At 45.9% G+C, this 17,770-nt stretch overlaps 1 protein-coding gene across 1 annotated transcript in view; it reads left to right on the top strand.

Moving 5' to 3' along the window:
- Positions 1-10,278: 10,278 nt before the first annotated feature.
- The window catches only part of GTF3A (general transcription factor IIIA), a 14,842-nt gene continuing 7,350 nt past the window's right edge, over positions 10,279-17,770 (top strand). The window contains exons 1-2 of the mRNA XM_017731258.1: positions 10,279-10,308; positions 11,255-11,287. Coding sequence (XP_017586747.1) covers positions 10,279-10,308; positions 11,255-11,287 — 63 coding nt within the window. The remainder of the gene's footprint in view (positions 10,309-11,254; positions 11,288-17,770) is intronic.

Genomic DNA, 17,770 nt, shown 5'->3' with positions numbered 1-17,770 from the left:
TCTGATTGCAAATACAAGGTAGAAATTGTTAATTTAAAGAGTGTGTGTGTGCAGATACAACCAGAAAGAACAAATAAGCAGAGAGAAATCCCAGAAGTGTTGGAAAAGCATGAACTAGGAAGAAAAGTGTAGACTGCAGGCTGGAGAATGGCCAAAGAAACACCAACAGAGGTCTTGTTCTCTCAGGCACCTCAGTCCCTGTGCTGATCACTGGGTATTGTTTTAGCTTCTTTTTTCTAAATTTAAATTAGTCAGGAGAATTGTATTGCAGAATTACCTGACTATTCCTTGTCCTAGTGACTGTATGAAAATGCCCTGCTTGGAAGTGGCAGCCTGATTCAGGCTGCATTTGGTATGCTCACCTGAGAAGTTGTGGACAAGAAAATTCTGCTAAGTGATGTATGTTCAGGGATATCACTTTATTAGGGACCACAAAGTTTTGGAGTCATGGTACTTCAATATATTTATCAAATAATACTCAATCACTTTTATTGCCCTTATATATTTGGGTCCCCATGTCAATCAGGACATCACCCTTACCAGTCCCTCCTACCCCTGGGAATGGTGCTCCTGCAATTTGCATTACCAGGGCTCCAAGAGTACTCAAAAGCTGGAGATGGCTGTAAGGTGCATCAAGTCAACTTGGCCTCACCAAGCCACTTTTTAAGCTGCTTTGGCCTTTTCCTGGGAGAAATCACAACCACCTTTCACAGACTTTCCCACCCAGGGCAACACCTCAGAAAACAGGTTTCCTCTGATACAAACAACAGTAGAAAAAAGAATCACTACTGTACATAAAAGCAGACATATAAAAATCCACATAGAACTAGGATGAAGGGAAAAAGCTCCTATACATCCAACTTCATTAGATGAATTTTATTCTTAGCAGAATTGAAAGTCAGTCGGATGAGCTTGCCTAGAACAACCAGCAAGCAAACAGCTCTTGAGCTGCTCCAGCAGACGTCATCCCAGTCAGCAGCTTTCCTGCCAGCCTACCTGCGGCAGCTGCGTGCAGCTCAAGCACCTCTGAGGATTGAGACCTGCAGAGTAAATAGCTGTCCACAGCTGCTGGGAATGGAGTCATCACTTAATGGTGCTTGAAGCCACCATCATCTAGAGCGGCCAAACATGATTTTTGGACATGTGGAGTTGTGTAGGCATTTTTTTTTTACTTAGTGTTTGTCATTTTACAGGTTTATACTGTTCTGGCAGGTTCACTTGTTTGCACAGGGATTGAGGCCATTGCCTGTGATTTGTGGGGTGCACTGTGGGTCTTTCCCCCTCCCACACTCTCCACCACCTTCTCTGAGCACAGCACAGCTGGAGTTATGATCCCACACATCTTGGGGAAGGGCAGGCAAAGGAGTCATGCCAGGAATTGGGTACTGCCACTCTAAGCAGGGCTATGCCTGAAGGTTATACGTTCCCCTTCCTTTAGGAGGGAAGTCATGCACCACCACCTCACCCCTGTGGCTGAGTTTTGGCCACTCCGCAGGAAAAAGTGACATTTCAGGAGGACAAGCAGGGCATCTACATAGAAGCCTGACACTGTAGCCCAGGGTGAAGTAATTTTCCTGAGGGAAGTGATGGGTTTCCAGTATGACTTGTATCAATCTGCAACCCTCTGAAGATGGTCTGCAGGACCAGGGAGCAATGAAGGGGACCTGAAAGCAGTTACATTAATATACCCTTTTTGTACCCTGTCTATGGTTACAAAATGGAGATGATACATCGTGTCCCCAAGAAGTCAACTTCTTGCTGACATTTCATTCAAAATATTTGTTTTGAGTATCTCTTGCGTAGTTGGAGGCAGGTCTGATGAAGGTGTTGACAAACACCAAGAAGAGTTGTGTTCCACTTCTGAAAGTGGAATTTGTGCACTTGCACAAAAGCATGGGGCTAAAGCTGAAACTAAGGGTAAGAAGCTCTGAGCTGTGCAGTGCAGGTCAGTCTGGGTGGTCTGCATCATTTGTCTAGCCTTGAAAACCTGTGAGCATGTCTCGGGAGAAAGGTGGAATTAGGGTTTGTCCAGTTCATTGCACAAAAGCAATGATGATAATTGTACTGACACCCCAGTTTGCACTGGAAGAGCCGCCCAGTATTGCTTGTTATGAGAACCCACCTCATGAGCCAGTTAATGCTGAACTGACCCACAGCAGGCTTACGTGATGGCAGAGAGGCTGCAAATGGCCTCGTGCCCCAGGTTCCTTTGTGATGTCTTTCCTTGTATCCACTGGATCAATTTTACCTGAAATGTTTGCTGCCCCTGAGCACAGAGGAGGAGGCAGGAAAGCTAAAGATAACTCTGTAAACAGCTGTGCAGTGCAGGTCAGTCTGGGTGGTCTGCATCATTTGTCTAGCCTTGAAAACCTGTGAGCATGTCTCGGGAGAAAGGTGGAATTAGGGTTTGTCCAGTTCATTGCACAAAAGCAATGATGATAATTGTACTGACACCCCAGTTTGCACTGGAAGAGCCGCCCAGTATTGCTTGTTATGAGAACCCACCTCATGAGCCAGTTAATGCTGAACTGACCCACAGCAGGCTTACGTGATGGCAGAGAGGCTGCAAATGGCCTCGTGCCCCAGGTTCCTTTGTGATGTCTTTCTTTGTATCCACTGGATCAATTTTACCTGAAATGTTTGCTGCCCCTGAGCACAGAGGAGGAGGCAGGAAAGCTAAAGATAACTCTGTAAACAGAGAAGGCACGGAGGGGTCAGAGCCCAGGGGAAGGATCAATACGTTGTCTTAGCCAAGGGGATGAGTGAATTGTAACTGAGGGACAGACATCATCAAAAGAAAAAAGAAGGTGCTTTCTTTCTTTAAGACAAAGCACAGATGATTTTCTTGCCTGCATGAGGCAAAAGTCCAGATTCCTGGGAAAATCAGGAAATAATAATAATAGTAATATTATTAATAGCAGTACTACTATTACAACCAGTAATAATTACTTTAATAGTAATAGTAATCCAGACATGCCCCCACAGAAGAGGTGAGTAGGGTGTGGGTTCAGCTGCCTGTGCCCTTTGGCGTTGAAATGCAGTGTGTCTTCAGGGACATGCACACCAGGGATGTCCCGTGCCGCCTGCAAAAGCCTGGCACAGGAAGAAATGCTGACTTTCTGCAGTACTCAAACAAGCTCCCCAGCAGCTCTTTCTGGCTGTACTTTCTCCTCCTTTCAGGCACCTCTTTGTTCTGTTCCCTGGCATCTGTAGCCCCAGCTCCTTTATTCCCTTTGCTGCCTATCCTTCCCCTCGCAGCTCCTGGTTTCCTGTTCTGTGTGGGTCCCAGGCTCTCACCCAGCCATGATTAAATGGGGAATGTCAATATCATGTGAGGTAGGAGAGGCTGCAGGGGCCAGGGAAGGCACCCCTGATGCCACCCAGTTTGGGGTGCAGCATTGTCCCTGCAGGGAGAGAAGAGAGCAGGAAGAAGAGTGGAGAAGCAAGGTTGGAGGGTCCTGGTCTCACTGATCAACTCCTGGGACTGGGAGAAAAACAAAACATCCATCTCTTGGCAGAGTAAGGATTTCAGGTTCCCCTTTCAGTTAACTGGGTACTAAGAGGTCCTGCTGTCTGATGCTCGGAAATGTTGTGTCTTCCTGGGCTCCTCTTCATTGCAGGGGTCTCTGCATCTCCAGAACTGTGTCCCCAGTCCAACCACCTTTCCCAGACCTTGTTGAAAGCATTCCTAAAGTTTTCTTTCATAGCCTCTCATCTTTCTGCAGCCCATCTCGCCTCTCCCTAGGAGCTCCACTCCTGACCAGTGCTTCTGTTCCTCCTAAAAGCCCCAGCTCTGATGGCAAGGGAAGCACAAGTGCCCCGGGGCACTGACAACAGCCACTTCCCAGCTCATTTAGCCACCACTAATCCATAGTGAAATCACTGCTCTAATGCCAAAAGGGTCTGTGTTTTGCATTTTGTATTTAAGAACTTGATGAAATGTCAAGGCAACAAGTGGCTGGTTCCCCCCTGACTGGGCATGGACTCTCAGCTGTGAAGTCATCATCACTGTCCTTGCTTCCAGATTTCCAGCTGTGTCTTCATTTTTTGCCCCTCCTGCTGCTGCTACCCCATGCAACAACAAGTCAGATTTTCCATCAAGGATTTCTCCTGCCCATCTGTCAGGTCCTCCTTGCCCTGCTCCATTTGATTAATTGGCAAGGCACCAGCGCTTGTAGCAGCAGACATCACAACCACTGACGCAAGAACTTTGTTTATCCACTCTCAGCTCTGTAGTATGACACTGAATAAACAGTCTGGGCACAAAACTGGGTTAAGGCTCCTTTCAGATATCAAGATGCTGCATTGCCCTCCAACATTAAACTCTGTGGGAGGGGGTCCACTAACACAATTCTGCAAGGTACACAGTCATGGGTGGTGGGAGAAGGGACTGTCTTGCTGAAGAAGTACTCAGAAAGCCTGTATCCATCAGCTCTCCAGCCCTGGCTTGGAGAGTCACCCTGACATGCCTCTGACAGGTTCTGCCTCTCCAGGCTCTGGTTACCCAGAAGAGGAAAATCTTTCCCCAAAGCTTAGTCTTGCTTAGTTGAATTGGAAGCTGACTGGGTTCAGTGGGCTCTGGGCTCTCAGCTGGCTGAAGAGCCTCAACACATTGTCACAGCATCCTGCTCACTGAGCTGTGTGTGCAGGTTAATGCGCCTGCTGGTGCCTATGCTTCTGTGAGTGTGTCTGGTCAGGAGCACGTCTCCTCCTATACCCCTTTCCCTCAGCCCTTCTCCACCACATGTGGAAGGAGGGAGTGGACAGAGAGCACCCCAGCCCTGAGACAACGTATCTGCATCATGGCTCACAGCATGGAAAGACTGTGTGCCAGGACTAAAAGATGAAACCTTTAGTCTGGGGGGTACTGTCAGAGGCCATTTAGTGACTGCTTGCCTAATCTTCAGCTCCCACTTTGGGGGGTGTTTTGTGCCTCATCAAGTAAGAAAAGTGTGCATTTGGGATCTGTCCATCACCCTTATACAACCAGGCAGCAAAATACTTCATTCAGGAAGAAAGCACCTTCCAACATCTGACATTGCCTCTCCAGAGGAGAATGAGAAAACACGTGAATATTTTAGATCAGGCATTTGTTTTATCTGTTGAAAATTGTGGCTCTTCCTCTGGTGGAAAAGGATCTCATACAGGGGATTAAAACCAGTTGTGCTGCTTTTAAAGTCATCTGGAGGCAAGTAAACCTCTACTTCAGGAAGGATTCAGGGTTGCCTGTGCAGAAGCCAAGAGACCATGGATGGCAAAGAGCTTTAAGAAAAACCAGCCCTCGGAAACAGAAGAGATGTGGGGCTGTTCACTTCCACAGCAGCAGCAGCAGCCACGCTGCTCAGAGAGCATCCAGGTGATTCCAGCCCTGGGAAAATGGGGACGTTATAAGCTTCTGTGTAAAAGTAGCGTCTATCTTTGCTTCCCTTTTAACAAGATTAGTCTTGCTTTTCTCTCCCTCTTTCTTTTGCTGTCTGCTGGCCACCTCCTTGCTCTCCCACTAATGTGATTAGCGGTGCATGGGGACCATACTGGCAGCAACTGTCACAAAGATCTCTGCTTACTTGAGTGCACCTCTTTCCTCAATGAAACATCTTGTGTTTATGGTCACAGGGGGTATTGTTAACTCCTGGATTCGAATAGAAAGGGATATTTATGACCCTCCCATAAAACTTGATTCAGGGAGACATTTAGGAAAGAAAGGGACAGAAGACAGATGTGTTTCCTACCACAGATGCTGAGGAGGTTCAATTGTTCTGCATATGTAATGACTTTTTATGGTCCCTTACAAACACTTTCCACACTGCTAGAAAGGTGCCTAAGTCAAATACGCGTAGTTGCTTACAGAAGACAATTTAGTGATCATACAGGACACTACAGCTTTATATCTTGTTAAATATGTCAGAGATGGGCATCACTACATGTACAACACGAAGGGGAATCTCTGCCTGCACTGAGTCATGGCTGCCGTGCTGCCTTCCCCACTGCAGCTCTGCTTTCATTTAACATTTCCTGACGCTTTCTGAGCATGTTTGCTGTCATGCCCATATGGTTAACACTTACAGCACCTATTGATTTTTTTCTAAGTGAGGCACATTATCGGTGTTATGTGGACAGCTGCCGTTTGTATCTTCCCAGAAGAGCAGAAAAAGAAGCCTAAGTCTTCCTAACGGGGCAAACAAATAAGTACTTATAGGTGACAGGACCGGAAAGGTTGCCAGATTAAAGGTCTGAAGAGAACAGATGACCAGTGACTAAAGCATAATTACAGACAAGAGAGGAAAAGGAAGATGGCAAATTGCTATGTTATCCTAATAGCAGCCAGAGGATTCTTGGTTACATGGTGCTTCTGCTGCAGGCTGGCTGGTTTTACTTTGTGATGTGAGCTCCTGCAGGGTGATAAGAGAGTTAAGGTGAGTGTACAGGGGGAAATTTGTATCTCAGGTGGTGAGATGAGCTTGTGAATATTTACAGCAGTGGAAGATCTGGCTGAAGCCACTGACTATGGTTCCTCTGTGCTCCTGTGACAGAAACAAAGACATTTCCCAAGAAGTCTTATGCCAAAATGTTGTGCATAAAGTGTCTGTGCATTGAGATGTCTACAGAGAGAAATGCAGCTCATCCCAGCTGCACCCACCATCCTCCCACTGTCATCCAAGGGATCAAGACTGACACTGACTGAGGACAAAGTCCTCCGGTCTTGATGCAAACAGAAGAAATGGGAAAGATTGGCAGCATGAGATCATCAAGGAGCTTGTGCACCTCCTTTTGTTCTCAAACACAAATATTTCCAGCTGGCCTGGGGATTTGCAGCATAACAGAGCTAAGGAGGGTTTCACTGGGATTGACTCACACACTTACCAAGTTAGCTGTGAACTTAAATCCCAAGCAGGACAGGCTCGCGTTGGGAGTGGATGGTTAATTTTCAAATGTCCAGATGGAGTCCAGCTTGTTATAATTAAGAGCTGAACTGCCACTATGTGGGCAGTGTTATCAGGGTATCTGTACCTGCCAGACTGATTTCCTGCAGTGTGCAATTCTGCATGGCAACATCTCAAAAAGGGTTATGACCAGGTTCCCTGCACAGACAAGTAATTTCTAATGATTTTGTATCAATGGATTCATCTTTGTCTAGCAGCTGGGAATACCAATGTCACTCCTGCATTCTCATGTCATGACTGTCCACTCAGTACCCTGGGAAAATATAACATTCCCAGATGGGGAGGATTTCTTTGTCTGGTAAATAATTAATAATGAAACTACAAGCTGCCGCTTGTCTCATATGCTCACACAACAAATGGTATTTTCTTTGCCTGTGAGCAAGCAAGGTAAAAACCTCCTGGGATACACAGCATGTCTGCAAAAGCCAAACCTTACTTGCTAGAAAAATCTGCTAAAATGACTGGGGAACAGCCAAGTTTGGTAAATGCTGGAGTAAAAAAAATGTTATGACTCACAGAAATCCCTGCTCAGGGGAAGGCAAGCTCAGCCACAGCAATCTCATCTCATCTCATCTCATCTCATCTCATCTCATCTCATCTCATCTCATCTCATCTCTCAGGAGAACTCAGGTATGCTCCATCCAGAATTTCCTCTGACATGGATAGTGGGCATCCACTGGGATTTACCTAACCATGTGAGTAGTGAAGGCAAGAGCAGAGGTTTGCAGTCCCCCTACCCCATGAAGCTGAAGCGAGACATCAGTGGAGCCTGGATAGAATGCAGAGAGCATCAGACTCCTCCTGCCAGCAGCACAGTGCTGCTTAATGTGACCTTTGTTAATGTTTAACTGCCTTGGGAGAGAATAAGGTCTGGCATGTGTTTCTGGTTTCCAAGCATCTTGCATTATTTCTGGAACTGTAGGGTCTTACCTCATCCTCCAAAATGCTGCATTTTCATTACCAACTCTTCCCACCACATGCTTTTCAGGCCAGACCCTGCCATTAGGTCCTCTACCAGTGTTACTGACTTTTTAGGAACAAATCCCTTTATTTGAGAACGTATTTCTCCATTTCCTTCCTTTTGATGTGAGCAGAAGTATTATAAAGTACCTACTGACAAGGAAAACCCCTGGCCACCAGCCCAGGAAACCTGACACTAGGGATACCAGTGACAGCAGCTTTGCATGCATCTGCTGGATGTACCTTTGCAATAGCTCTAAAGACGGTACCACACAGGGCAGCACTGGTCTGGAGCATATCAGCTCAAGCACTGAAAGCCATAGAGACCATGGTGTCTGTCTGTGTTTGATCATGGTCCCAGCCCCACACTGATGGAGCCCTTCCCAGCGTCTACTCAAAGTCACTGGTGCCCTGCCTAGGTGGCTATGTACCTTGATGATGCTGGCTGTAAGAGGAAGCTCTCAGTTGTTACCTTGCCCAGACTAGCCTTGTTTTAACTCACATAGGGTTTTGAATCCCAGCTCTCTGCTGCGCCAGTGATTCGACTGAGTCCAGGATGTGGCCTTGGGTGTTGGGGTGAGGCACAGCCCTGCCATAAAGAGGGAATGCTGTGAGCAGTGAGGAAATGAAGCCAGGAACGCTGAGAGTTCTTGGCCATAAAAAACATGCTGCAGGCTGTGTCTTGCTGGGCAATGTTAGTTCCCAAGGTTTTTTTCCATTGTTGTTGTCATAAAACTTCAGTGAAATCACCTACAAGCTTCAGAAGTTGAATGTGGGAGGGGGTATAAGTGTAGAGCCCATTGTTAGAGCCTATAGAGACTCTCCTGCTTAAACTGGCTTGTACTGGTATGGCTTTTCTGGGCTCAGTGGGATGGTCATCAACTCAGACCCCAGGAATTAATTAATCATAATTTTCTTCCTTGTAAACAGATGACTCTGCTGAAAAAGTTTTGAAAAAGGGAGCCTGTGCTGGGCTCCAAAACCTTGCTGTTTCATCCCTCTCATTAGGGACAAGGCATCTATTTAGCAGGACTGTTTCATGTGGGAGGCAGAGCTGCAAGCTGGTGGCAAACCAATGGGCCAAAGCACAGAAAACAAACAAACAAACTCAACCAACAGGCACTTTTACAAGGGCAACTGCAAACACCGCAACACATCACTGCGCACACGTACACGACCCTGCACCTTCTGAGTATGGCAAATATGTAAATGTGCCTCCCAGTGAATGCTTAATGATTCAACTGACCCTCCTGCTTATCATTAGCTAACTGATGCAATCTGTCCTTCTGCCTGCAAACCATCCCCAAGCTGATAGTAGCTCTCCCTGTCCTGATGCCATCTCTCCCTGCCCCTCCTGGGCTGCACATGGCTCAGCATGTGTTTGACACTTGACACTAGAGCTGCAGAGAGCATTGGTCTGATGGGCACCCAAGTGACACAGATGTGTGTGTTTTTGGATCATTGAAACATAGAACCTTAGAATGGCCTAGCTTGAAAGTGACCTTAAAAATCATCAGTTCCAACCCCCATGCCATCCACGAGATCAGGTCACTCGAAGTGCCATCCAACTTGGCCTTGAACACTTCCAGAGATGGCACAAGCAAAGACATTAGGCAGGACTGAGGGGCAGCATGGACAACAGGAGAGATGCAAGAGAAAAAGGATGTGGTCCAGATGTGCTAATTACAATTAAAATCTGTAAAGAGAGCTAGTTCTCTTAATGAGGAAAGAAGACTTCTTCCAAAAGCATGAGCTGAATAATTCAGCCCTCTACTCCCCAAAATCTGCTACAGCAGGGAAAGGCTGTTTCCTCTGAGGCAGATGATGTATTTAAGACACCTATCAAAGGTGTGGCAGCTGCTTGCTATGGAGCAGAACAACATCTTTTAGGTGAGCAGGGAAAATGGAGGCCAAAGTAGGGAGGCAGAGAGCCTGATGAGTAAATCTGTTGGTGACTTATCATCCAAGTTGGTCGTAGTTGGACTTATTAACAGATATGAGGTAGAACAGTGAAAAGCATTTGGTTTTGCCAGTTTGATGCAGAGTGAAGAAGGGTTTTGTATTTTTCTCTTTACTGTGATGGAGATACGGAGACTTTTGAAATTAAACAGAAAACTGTTTTGTTTGGAATCCTTTCCAGAAAGCACAGTGCATATTTGCCCAGCTTCCAGCAGCTGGGGGGTCTGGTGGACTACATCTTCACGGAGAGCTTTCTGTTTAAATTCATTCAGAATTAGGCCTTTAAATTAAATGTTGACCTGACTAAGTGTCACAGTCAGCACTGTGAGACAGCTACAGTCTTTGCACCTGTCTCTAAAGTGATTAAAGTGACTTGACTGAACGGACTTGTCACTCCAAGGCTCACAATTGATTAACCATGACGGGAGTAACACCTTCAGATGAGATGGTAAGGGAGAACCATGCACTGCTGAGGCCCTTGTTCTGTGTTTCTAACAGCCCAGTGAAAGGCTGGAATCCCTGCTGGGGGATGCCAAGGGCTGGATGAACATGTAGCACAGCCTCTTGCCCCACACTTTAGTACGCAGATTTATGAATAAGTACAAAATGTGGGTGAATTTTTCATCCACAAATGGACAAAGGGAGCTGAGAGGATCCGGGAAGAGGAACAGATTACAAAACAAACAAAGCAAAGATAGAGATTGACCATAATCAGGTAATAATTGTAGGGAATTCTTGTTTAAATGATAAGCCTACACAAAAGCGTTTTTCTTTCTTTGTTGACTGCATTGTCCTTGTTCTCCTTCCACACCCTTCCACGCTCTGGTAGCTTATTACATCTACTCATGTCACCTTAGCTTTATTAGGGATGTGTGAAACAACCAGAATGTTAATACTGAGTTTCTGGCTGGGACTGGAGGTATGAACAAACCAGTAAGTAGAAAATGTCCAAAACCTGCCACCTGATAGAAACAAACCTTTCTGTGGGAACAACAAAAGCAAAATTTTGGCCTTTATTTTCAAAAGAAAAGCAGCAATCAGAAGCTAATCCAAACAAGTAGATTGATCCCAAACAGATTACTTTGCTTTGGGGTGTTTCGTGGTTCAGACAGTGTTGAGTTTTTTTCCATTCTGAGTCAAACCAAACTTTGTAGCTGGAACTTCCCCACAAAAATGGAGTTCAAGTCCTTTCCCCTCCCAGCACAGCTTGGTATAGCTTAGTCTGTCCTTACTTGCCCCAAGCTAGTCTGCTGCTGTTTCAGTGCAGACCAGGTGTGGTGGTCCCAGCTCAGCATCTTCAGACAGAGTCAGGCCACACTCCCACAGGTATCTCCATCCTCATGCTATGAAAGCACCACTCCAATGGGCTACCGTGCACCCCTCATCCATTTCAGGTGCTTGGAAGTGGTTTCTGCTCCCGGCACAAGGTGACAACCCTGTATTTTGTTCATGGGGAAATCTCATGGTGTAAGGAGACGTGAGCTTGAGGGCTTTGTGGTTGGAACACAACCATTTTACTCAGGGGTCCATCCCTGAGAAGCATGGATACAGCCTAAGGCATACAAACGATCTGTGTTTTGGCTCTGCTTTCAGCACACATATGGTCTCTCTCTCTAATCTGGGGAAAGTGGCGTCACCTCTGGGTCTCCAGTAGGAGAATCCCTTTCTTCCCAGAAGTGCTAGGAGACATGGACTACGCTTGGGAAGGGTAACATAAAAGCTATGGCAGCTACCTTATCTCCCACTTTATAAACTAAGTGTATGGAAATTACCCAAGGAACAAAACCTGCAAAGTAACCTCATTATCCCTTTCTTTGTGGAGTTTACTGTAAACCGGCAGGCTTTGGGTCTTAATGTGCTGGGAAGTGCAGTAATGTAATTAGCTAAACTGATAACAAGATGAGTTATGTGAATTCTTCAGAGGAAAGGAGAAATGTGCTAGACAAAGAGAGAACTAAAAGGAAGAAGAAAAAAGCTTCCTTTGCCAAGAAACAAATTTTTTTCAATATGTTAATGATATTATGGAAGACTTTTGTTTAGGTCAGAGGGAATGCCATATACAAGTACTTTCTTACTTACAAAGGACACAATTTCTACAATTTCTAGAATCTCTAAATTATTTTTAAGAAATAAAATTCATGCATATTTTGAAACAAAGTACTTTTTTTTTTTTTTTTTCTCCTAAGGAACATCTTCCCCGCCCTGAATTTTTCCTTGCTTGCCTACAGCAGTTAAAAAAAAAGTCTTGGGGAAACTACCTCCCAACAAACACAAGAGCCCCACTTCCCACTGTCAATCCCGGGTCAAGCTCTGCCTGCGCCTGGCCCCCTCTACTGCCTGTGAGGCACCACGGGCTCTTCCCAAACACAAACCTTGTCAGAGATCCAAGCATCATTCTGCTTGGCACTGCCATCTCTGCTCGCAAAAGCTTTGCTGAGCACCATGCAAAGCTCCAGCGGTGTGACCCTCATGAGGCTCAGCCATGCACATCCCTGGGCGAGGGGCTGCCCGTGCCAGTCCTGGGGGCCAGCACAGGCTTACGTGGGCTTGTGAAAGGAAGAACGGAGCGAAGAACGGAATGAAGAACGCGTTTCTCTTGTCACTAGATGGCCCCATCTCCTTTCACTAAGCGCACACGGTTTTCTTTTTACAGCTTCACATCTGCAGCCCTACAGCTGTGTGCTTGCAGGGTCATCAGCCACATCTGGGAAGAAAAACCTCCAGGAGGTGGAAAAATTCACCTGGGCTTTTGATGATGATTTTCATCATGTCCTTGGTAACTTCCCTGAGTAAAATGAATACTATTGTAAGAAAACTCATGCTTTGAGATTTGAAAATATGATGATATCCTGATATGAAATGATATCCTTGAAGAGAAGTTCTGTGATTTCCTCCTCTCAGACTCCTCCAGCAGCTATGCTGTGCAGATTTAAACCAAAAAGGGAGGAATCTGAGTAGCTGCTGGGCATTTAACTCGGGTGCAGGCTGGTGGAGGGACAGGAACTTCTCTTCTTCAATCCTTTATTAGGTGGGAGACAAAGAGGGGCTGTTTCCCAGCACACTCCTGAGATGACACAAACTGGTGGGATGAGGCTTTCCAGGTTCCTTGTGCACCACCAGCCACCCCTGGGGTCACCTGGCCCCTGCCCAAGGGATGCTGCCCCCATGTCAGCAACTGCCATCCTGTCCCACACTCAGCCCCTGGGACCTGCTTCTCTGCTGCATCTCCTTGGGGGCTGCGGCTTCAAGGCACAAATTTACCTTCTGAAGATGCTCTTGTTCAGGGACACGGAGCTCACTGCCACAGCCCATGCACAGCAGCCTGGAGGAAGGTCTGAGGCGATGGAGGCAGTGGGGGACAGAGTGTTGCAGGGAAGCCATCCCATTCTTTGGCCCGTGACAATGGCAGGACACTCTTCTGGGATTTTGGCTTCCATGAGCTGGAGCAGGCAGGCAGCTCTGCCTGTTGGAGCAGAGTGTTGGCATTTAAGTGAAGGGACACTGAACCCTGACTGTGCAGTAGGCAGAGGACATGTGCTAAAGCCCTGTGGACATCTGCTGCCCCAAACCCTTACACTGACAGCCACATTTTCATGTTTTGGATGTCTCTAAGTAGCTGAAAAGCTACTGCAGGTCTGAATCTGGACAAGCAAGCAAGTCAGATTGTTGCTTTCCCCAGGAAAAATACTCTTATGTTGGAAAAAAACCCAGTATGTTCAGGGATTTCACTGTCTGTATTGGCTTAAGGCTGAGTATTTTATGAACTGCCAGATCTCCCAAGTGTATTCAAGCGATGTTTGAAACAAAATTCCTGCCTGGAAAAAGTTATTATCTGAGGGTATAATCCAAACCCATGAAAGACTGGGAGCATTTTTCTACTGATTTCAAAAGGATTTGGATCAGGCCCTGAGGAACTAGTCCGGCATCTCTCCCTCGTATCAGCAGCCTCTGTACTTTGAGAACACAACCCTTGTGATAACAACTATTTGCAGGGGTGTTTGAAGGATCACAGCTTCAGCTGCACAAATGACACAAGACATGAGTGACCATGGTGGGAAAGGAAGCAAATTTGCTTATTTAGATAATTAACAGGCATTTGAGACAAGTGTTGCTGTCTAACACATTACTGACAGACTAATAATTCTGTTTGATGAAGCAGCAATTATAACAATAGCTATGGTCCACCAAAACAACCATCTCTCCTAGCCACTGCTGCCAGGAGAGGAGGGGTAAGACTGTGCTTCTCCTTCATCTGAGTGAACAGACCACGTGCCAGAGAAGCATCCCATGGGGCCTGGCTGGGAGAGGAAGGGGCTCACTGAGCTACTGAGTGGCAGCTTCCGAGGATGCCTTGCTTTTATGGCCTCAGATAGCTGCAGGCATAATTTTGGACCTGCAATTTTGGTCAGACGGATAATTGCGTCCCTTATTGACCCACATCATGTGATGCCTCAAGAGGCCAGTACTGTGAGCACAAATAGTTGTGGCTTATTAGGAAAAGCACTGTTTGCAGAGCAGACATAATGCTGGGTGTTATGTCCCTTCTGAAAACTGGCTGTGCCATGAGTCAGTACAACCCTATCAATCACAGAATCACAGAATGGGTCAGGTTGGAAGGGACCACAGTGGGTCACCTGGACCAAATTCCCTGCTCAAGCAGGGCCATCCCAGAGCACATGGCACAGGATGGCATCAAGACAGTTCTTGAATGTCTCCAATGAAGGAGACTTCACAGCCCCTCTGTTCCAGTGCGCAATCACTGCACAGTAAAGAAGTTCTTCCTCACGTTCAGCTGAACTTACTGTGCATCAGTTTCTGCACATTGCCTTCTGTCCTATTGCTTGGCACAATGTCCTTCCCGCTCCTATCCAGAGCTGAGCTGGGGAACTGAGGAGTAACTCTACTCACTTCAGAGGACTACAATGGTGAAAAGGAGAACTCGGGCCCGTTTGTTTTAACCTGGTTTTGTCTGACCCTGTGTAATGGCTGGGTGAGCTGAATGTATGGGTAAGCAAATCCACCAGGGTGAATGCAGGAATGGGGTGAAGAGAGGTGTTTTCCAGAAGAGGGTCCCTCCATTATCCCACAGCCCATGGAGGGGTTGTGCCGAAGTTCTCCTTTCCTCCATCCCGCCCAGAAGGAGCTCATGGGGAACCAGCTTATGGAGTCAGGTTTATCCCTTCTTTACATGCAAGTCATGGGGGATTGGTAGAGATCCAGGACCCAGGCAGCAATATGAACTGACTGGCCTCAAACTGTGTAAGGAACACCTGGGACTTGGCTCTAATTTGCTTCGTATGACATACAGAAAATTTTATTAAAACCAAGTGGGTCAGGATAGTCGATGGGGGGGTTGATGGGCAGCAGAAGGCTCTGCATGTTGTTCCCCACAGCTCTGCTGTGCAACTTCACCATTGCTTATACCCCATGCTTGCCGGAGACAGGAGGAAAAATCAAGTAATGCAGATTTTCTCTGTTTCTTCTCTTCAGGGAATCAGTCTATTGCGAAATTCATTAAAATCCACTGTGCCCAAGATAGAAAAACATCACCTGACAAGAAAATGCTCTTACGGAAAACAAGTCTTGATAGCTTTACATGCTTCTTGAACACAGTGAAAGCCAGTCAATAACATTCCTTGTGGCCTAAAAGCAGAAACATCTGTCAGAGGCGGCTTGCTGGGCTGAATATAGCAGCAGGAAAGCCCAACTGATTAACTCCATCCTCTTCCTAACATGTTTTTGTGGTTCCCAGAAATCCCTAGAAAGGGCTTCTGAGGACACTGGCACCATTACAAGCCAGCTATAATTCAGTAAACAGAGAGATGAAGAAAACATTATCCTGGCTGCAGTTCACCTCTGGCATCCAGGTTGCATAATTCACATGTACTTCATCCTACTCTCTCTTAGCTGTGCGGCAGGCTGGTGATTTAGGGAAAATGAAGAGCGAGCCCATACTTGATGAAGGAAAGTATAAATCCATTGTTGTGAGGAGGAAAAGAGCTGGGGTCCATACAACCTTGCAAGTAGACTGAAACAGGGAAGATTGTCAGAGAAGATCAGAGCATTAATACAGTAGACACAGGAAGTGCTTCCAGTGTGCCTAGGCTGATCCTTCTTGGTGCAACCACCCACCAGGGCCCTTCTCCCAACCCCTGCTCTTTTCATCCACATTTGTAGATTCACCTCTATAAAAAAAGCTAAAATTACTTCTTTGCTATGTTTTACTTCTGTTTTACCTTACATCCACTGGTTCGCCATCATCATCAGGGACTTCTCCAAAAACCGTAGGAAGTTTCCTGGCAACTCTTGCCAACTTCATCACGATTTCTCCCCTTACTCTGGAAAGTAGAAAGCCCTTATATTTTTTTAGACATGTGTCTGGTCTTCCTGCAGGATTGTTGAACCACTAATGCAGTCAGGGTCAGAAAACTTACTGGGACCAGCTCAGAACACATAAATAGTAGTTAGTGTCATTCTTAAGTCAGTCTCTCTGCATCCGAACTCCAGTGGATGGGCCAAGAGACCTCCAGATATGGTGCCTCAAGCAAACAATATTCAGCTTGCCACAAATCTATAGGAAAAAGTAATCTTTCAGTTTCCAAAGTTTCTCCTGCAAGGGAATAATTTCTGCAATCACAGAGCTACTCTGGAAGCACATTTAAACATATTTATCTTCATTTTAGTACACATTGAAATAACTTCTGTGTAATGTTCATAAACATAAGAACTTTGGGCTTCAATTGTGCTGCATAAAGAGAAGCAACTTACATTGGAGATGAAGTAAATACCACTACTTACAGCAGAAGGGTGGGGTGGGAAAACAAAACAGCCTTTGATAAAAAAGGATATGTGGCCCATTCACTCAGCAGTTCTTCAGAGCGATATGAGTATTCACAGCACTACGTGAAGCCTTTCCCAGATTGATACTTAATTCTGAGTAGATCCTGGTAGCTTAAAGAAAAGTTTCAGAGTCTGACGGATTTACTACCCTGTGGGTGTTTTATGTGTGTGTGAGGGAGTTCAGTGTTTTTTCCTTGAGGGAATGAACTGCCTCCTTTTTCTGAGTTTTTGCTCCATTTCAGCTTACAGATTATTAAAATTTATCAGCTGCAGTGTGGACCTTGCTCCAGAGATGTTTACCTTCAGATTTAATTTTTCTCCATTGCGTATGTCTACCTCTTAGAAGGTTTACCTTTCACCTCCCACAGTGGAAAATTATAACATCAAATCTGAAAGGCAACCCACTCTCTTTCTAGCTCTCCTAGAGGACTCTTCAAAATCCTCCCTCTCACTAGTCAAGTCAGAAGACATCAAAAATACAACACAATGAGAATCCTTCTGGCCTTGAGTCACTCACCATTTATATATTTCCAAAACTGGATTAAAATTCTCAGAGGACTCTGCTGAAATCTCAAAATGGCATTGCATAGCACAAAACCCAATGTGATGAATATTTGTTCTCTGTCTAGCCAGTAGCAACATTTCCAAAGTTTTCTGCCTTGCATGCTATTTCCTCACCTGTTTTAGAGGGGCCTGAGGTAATAGCAGTTCACAGGAAACAAAAAAAATGTTGTCAAAGAGGAACATTTATAACTTCTTTTTTAACTTTCAGGTTTGTTTTTTATTGCAATTCCCAGACCAAAAAAACCTACAAACAACCAAAACCGCACCAACGTTTTCTTTTTATGTATTTTGGTTAGTATTTGTTAGAAGCTGAGATTTTTTCAGACTGACTACCCTGCCGAAAAGAAGCTGATTTCTTGCCCTTGCTTTGTGAGGGTTTGGCAGATTCAGCCCTGAATCCTGCTACAGATGAGTGAGATGAGAGACATCCCCCGGGGCCATGGGGATCTGGGGGATCTGCTCCTGGCCGGCATGAACTCCTCACTCTGCCGCAGTGTGCTATGCAC

Source organism: Corvus brachyrhynchos, unplaced genomic scaffold (assembly GCF_000691975.1).
Source record: "Corvus brachyrhynchos isolate BGI_N302 unplaced genomic scaffold, ASM69197v1 scaffold103, whole genome shotgun sequence".
NCBI classification, from domain to species: Eukaryota; Metazoa; Chordata; class Aves; order Passeriformes; family Corvidae; genus Corvus; species Corvus brachyrhynchos.
This window is presented reverse-complemented; position numbering and strand designations above follow the sequence as displayed.